Genomic DNA, 5,559 nt, shown 5'->3' with positions numbered 1-5,559 from the left:
GCTAAAATATTATGAATTTCAATGTTTGACTGACTTACATTTACAGAGGAAAAATATTTAGTGAGCTAAGCATTGCTGTCTACACTAGAAATATGAACTTCTTGTGTTATTTGGAATGACTCTAGCAGACATATAGCTCCATTTACAGAAGAAAACCCGAGGTCTTGTCCAAAATCATCCAGTTATTTTGTGGAGCTAGGGTTCTCCCATTGTTCCGTTCAGTATGGAGCATATATATTCTGTTAGTTATGCCATCGTATCCCCTTTTAAAAAATCCAGTTCTTTCTAGTTGGTCTGCTACTCTGAAACAGAATCCACAAAGATGCAAGCTCAGAGGCAGAAACTTTTTATATTTCTAAGCACAAGGCTGCCAAGGACACCATCTGATTTGGTTTCCTTTTCTTAAAGTGAGCACTGGCTTAGCCCATCACTAACCCAATTATTATACCATCTTCTTATACCACCATCACCAAAATCAACTGTGTTTCAAAGAAAAGAACAGCCTAAAATATATTATTTCCATGGTTTCTTTCTAGAAAATGGATGCATGTTACAGTGCGGGTAAAACCAGACAACTCCAGATTTCACAAGTATGTCTAATCTTACATTTTGGTACAACGATCCAGGCGGTAGTGTCGCACACCTTCAATCCCAGCACTCTGGTGGCAGAAGCAGGCAGATTTCTGTGAGTTCAAGGTCATCTTGATTTACAGCAATAGTTCTAGGAAAGCCAAAAAGCCTGTCTCGAAAAACCAAACCAAACCAAACAAACAAACATTTTGGTACAAAGTTACAATGTAAATGAATTAGCAATTACTATCAAAGCAAACAAGCTACACACGAAAGGATAAAGTTATTCCACAATCAAATAAACTATTACACAATCAAATATACATCTATGTATTTTCCCTTTAAGAATTTAAAGTATGGTCACATTTATTCATTCAACAAACATTTATTAAACACCAACAACTGTACTAGGTGCTAAGAAATACAACTTGAATAAGATAAATCAGGCTCCTGCCCTCACTGGATACGGTTTGCTTTAAAGTTTAAATGATTTTTGCTAACTATGCGATAGCTGATGTTCTGTAATAGAATTATATTTTTGGGAAAGTCAGAGTCATAGGAGGCCTCTTCTGGAATACTTTTAAATTTTCTTTATGGTAAACGATATAAATCTTTAACTTAAGAGAAGGAAGATCAGCAGTCTCTAGCATGGTTTCAACAAGCACGTTGATGGTCAAGTTGACTGTCAAGCAATACGATGGTGGATGGTGGTCAACCAAGGGGGTAGTTTAGACCATTCGGTTGCGCTTGTGGGATGGAGAGTCTATGGTGGCATCACCAAACTGGGCCGAGGTGCGCTTGCGGATTCCCCCACTGTCCAGGCGGAGAGCCAGGTCTTCTGAGCCCAAGGGGTTCGGATCATCTTCCAGAAAGCTACTTTTCCGACGCCCACTGCTGGCAATACCTCCATCTTGAGATGGGGAACCAGGAGTGCCAGATCGCATGCTGATGCTTGCCATGGCGCCATTGAGGCCATGGAGGGCGATGGCCTCGTGGAAGGGCTGCAGGTCGACGTCCACAGGTGCGGTGGACTCAGTGGCAGCAGCCTGACTGGAAGCCGCTGCGGGCGGCCTAGGGGACATCCTGGAGGTGCGTGCCGGGGGAGGGGCGGGGGGAACTTTGCCACAGAGGAAGCTAATGAGGTCTTCCCTGCGAATGATGCTCCTACCCTTCTTCACCCACTCCAGCACATCTCTAACGCGACGCTGGTAGCCAACCTGAACGCCCAGCTCAAAACTTCGCTGGTAGGCATCCCCGCTCTCTTTGTAAAGGCTGGTCACAGCCATGGCCGCATTCTGGAAGGGGTCCCACATAGACAGTCCTGGCTGTTGGCACCCGGAATCTTTGTAGAGCTGGGCCACCGCAGTGGCTGAGATCTGGAAGAGGTGCCAGAGCCTCTGCCGCTCGATCTTGAGCCCAGCCGCATCAGCAGCCGCCTCCTCCTGCAGCTCGGGGGACAGCTGCTCTTCCTGCTCTGCCTCATCAAGGCACTGGCGCTCCCACTTAGAAAACCAGGGCTCGGCAACCTCGGCCTCACGGTCCTGCTGCTGCTCCTCCATCCTTCTCTTCCTCCAGGCCGCGCGCCTTCCTCCACTACAGTCTCCGCGGCTGACTGTGGCTACAGCTCCTTCACCTCCGCCTCCGCCTCCTCCTCCACCACCTCCACCTCCACCACAGCTCACCTCAGGCTCGGGGGCCGCCCTCCGCCTTCCGCGGCCGCCGCCGCCGCCTTCGCGGGCGCCGCTGGGCGGGCGGGCGGGCGGCGGGGGCCCAGAGGCCAAGCGCTCCAGCGAGCAGGCGAGCGAGCAAGCGAGCGAACGCCGCCCGGGGCCCTGGTCCACGCCCCGCCCCGCCCCGCCGGCCCGGCCCCCGCGACGCGGCGCCCGCAGCCTCCGCAGCCAGGGAGATAACCCCAACGCCGCCGGCGCCGCTGCGCTGCCCGCTTCCGGGCTCGCCGCTCGCCCGCCCGCGCACCCGCCCGCCCGCCCGCCCGCGCACCCGCCCGCCTGGGCTGCCCGTCCGCCCGCAGCGCCACGGCCTCCCCGCCTCCCCGGTACAGGCCTGAGCTGGCCGCTCCGCCCCAGCACTCGCTAGCGCCGCGCCTGCCGCACTGAAGGCTCAGAGGTGGCCCCGCTGCAGCGCTGCCTCCACGCCGCACTCGCCTGGCGCGGGGGCTCCGTTTGCACACTTTTTGTGTGTGTGTGTGTGGGGGGGGGGGGGTACTTGTCGGCTCTATCCAAATGAGCTGATGACATTTTATAGCCCCTGTTGCCGCAGATGATTATGGGGGCAACTTGATGGTGTCTGCCACATCCAGGGAGGCTGAGGTAATGTGGAAAGACCTGACCCTTCTGTGAACTAGGCAGGTGATATGGACTCTGGCAATGTCTTCCACACTTGGGAAGAAATCTGTGGCATGAATCGGACAGTATTTTTAAAGGGAGAGAAAGGTCACGCTAGAAAAGTGCTCCCTGCTCGGCCTCAGTTTCCTCAAGTGTCCAGTAAGGTGGTTGGACTAGGTGTCTGTAGAGCATCTAAAGGTCTCTGCGAAGTACTGACGGTGGTGATGGAGAATCTCCCTGATGCCCTTGCACAATGCTCCTTCGGTGCTATTGCATCCTTAACCAAATTCTCAGAGTGACGATCAAACATGGCACTGATTGCCTTAGTCTTCTAATACAGGTTTATAGCATTTTTAAAGTTGGGGTAAAGAAGGGGTTCTGTGTGGTCCACTTTCAACTACTCAGTACCCCAACATTAAGAAAAAAATAGAAAGCTCAAACAGAATTTTCTACTGTAGTGCAAAATTCCGATTTTTTTTAGAAAATATGAATTGACTAATTTCCAACACCCTAAAATTCCAGCTAGTTAAAATGCAATACCAAACTAAGCAACAAAGGTATGGGAAACTATTCTCTTTTCTCTGCATTCAATATCAGTTTCCATATAATGTTGCAATCCGTTTTCATTGCAGACAATTTCAGAACAAACAAAAGAAGAAAATAAAACTGAGCCAAGAATAACATCAAAAAAAAGGAGGAACTGACTTTTAGTCATTTTTTTTTCCAAATTTAGGGAAGGAAAGTCACAGTTTTGTAGTTTCTGATGTGAACATTTGTTTAGTATCCAGAAAGCCTTACAAATATAAATTTCAGTCTTCTAGAAAAATATTTGATAATTCTGAAGTATTAAAAATAGTATGTAAAATAATCATAATGATCATAAAATGATAATAATGATCAAATCACTAAGCTTTATCATCATTCTTTAAAGAAATACATGTTTCTAAGTTAAATGTAAAAGACAAGGGGGGCAAGGGAAGGGGGAGGATGAGGGAAAAAAAGGAGGAGAGATTGTGCCCTTTCTCTGCAAACCAGGCTTTTCACGATTCATTAAACCTTTTTTCCATATGTGTAATTGGACTCTTCTCATTTACATAAACGAAGGATGAGGCAAAAGACCTAAGATCAGCTCCCCAAAAGAGACATGTTTCTCATTCTCCTATGTTTTTTTGTTTTTTAATCTACGTATTATAGAAGTAAACCTCAGGAAGACAGAGTTCTCTTTAGCTCCAGCCCCAACAAAACCTAAGACACTTCTTGGCTGAAGAGTTGGCCACAGCCCTACTCGGGGTACCTTACAGCTATTATTAGAGACACATGCTTTTATTTAATATTTTAAGTGAAAAGCTTTCACCATAACCCCCCCTCTCTCTCTCTCTCTCTCTCTCTCTCTCTCTCTCTCTCTCTCTCTCTCTCTCTCTCTCTCTCTCTCTCTCTCTCTCTCTCTCTCCTTCCCTCCCTCCTTTCCTTTCTATCTTCCAGTTCTGATTGGGTTAAACACCAAGAAGAAAGAGTGCAGTGTCTTTAGAGACTGTGCGCCCCTCTGCTTGGGCTGGAGTTGTCTGGCTGCTGTCCTCCGTTCACTTGGTTCCAGCACCTGATCAATTAGTTAATTAGTACTTAGAGCTGACTAGCCCCCACTCGGCAATTTTCAAGCCCTGCATGGTGAACTGTTGAATCCAGCACTGAAATTTCTGTCACACACCTTAATTATTATCACCCCAGTACTTTTTAAAGCCAGCCATTGCACCGAATTATTATTATAGACAGAGTTAGGTAAATCTGTGGAAATATATTATCTCTGGGAATTAAGGATACACCTAATCAATATTTTTCACTGTTGACACTGACACATTTAAATAATACAATTAAATAAAAAAATCTAATTCAATTAGCTTTCAACTCACTCTTTTGGGGGGATGATTTTATACAGGAGAGGTGTTAGAAGAATCACATCAACAATGTTAATGTTTTATCAGTTCCCCAAACACCAAAGAGCATGCTCATAGTGCATATATAGCTGAGACTGAATTTCATCCTAGATAACCTGAAATGTCAGAGAATAAAAAATTGGTACAAAACAAAGAGATCATTTTAACTAACTGTAAGAAAATGATGGTATCTACATGTGTGTGACATTGACATTTTAAAAATTCACATAACTAAGGAATGAGTTTTCTGTAGGGAAAAAACATTCCTTGGCCACTTCCCCATCTTTTCAAGTAAGGTTAAATAGCAACTAGAGAAAACTAGCTTTTGAAAACACTAGGATGCAAACCAACAGACTTTAATTTTTGGCACTTCCCACTGTACCATTACTGAAAGGGTACTGGTATATCAATGATTTCCAATATTATTTGTGGCTATTTTACCTGGTAATAATCCTTATATATCAGTACAGTGGGTTGCCTGCAATTGTAAGAGCTAAATGGTACACAAAACTGGATACACAACCTCACAGACCAGTAAATGGGTTGGACTGAAAGCAAAAGTAAACACCAACCTTAGGAAATGAAAGAAGTTAAAAGATAAGTGTTAAGGACCTTATTCTTTTTAGAGAATAAAACAAGATTTAGTAGCTTTCCACTTAATTTAAATGAAAAGAATCACTACCTTACATATTGCAGTGATAATGTAATGGGGAAAG

The 5,559-nt window shown here is 45.7% G+C and overlaps 1 protein-coding gene across 1 annotated transcript; it reads right to left on the bottom strand.

The window, feature by feature from the left end:
• Positions 1-1,298: 1,298 nt before the first annotated feature.
• On the bottom strand, positions 1,299-2,129 carry LOC119804523 (UPF0472 protein C16orf72). Its single transcript, XM_038315914.1, has one exon. The coding sequence runs from the start codon at positions 2,127-2,129 to the stop codon at positions 1,299-1,301; it is 831 nt and encodes a 276-aa protein (XP_038171842.1).
• Positions 2,130-5,559: the final 3,430 nt, after the last annotated feature.

The sequence above is a fragment of the Arvicola amphibius genome, chromosome X (assembly GCF_903992535.2).
Source record: "Arvicola amphibius chromosome X, mArvAmp1.2, whole genome shotgun sequence".
In the NCBI taxonomy this organism is placed as follows: Eukaryota; Metazoa; Chordata; class Mammalia; order Rodentia; family Cricetidae; genus Arvicola; species Arvicola amphibius.
This window is presented reverse-complemented; position numbering and strand designations above follow the sequence as displayed.

Coding starts and splice junctions, on each gene's coding strand:
- LOC119804523 (XM_038315914.1), bottom strand. CDS start 2,129: ATGGAGGAGCAGCAGCAGGACCGTGAGGCCGAGGTTGCCGAGCCCTGG.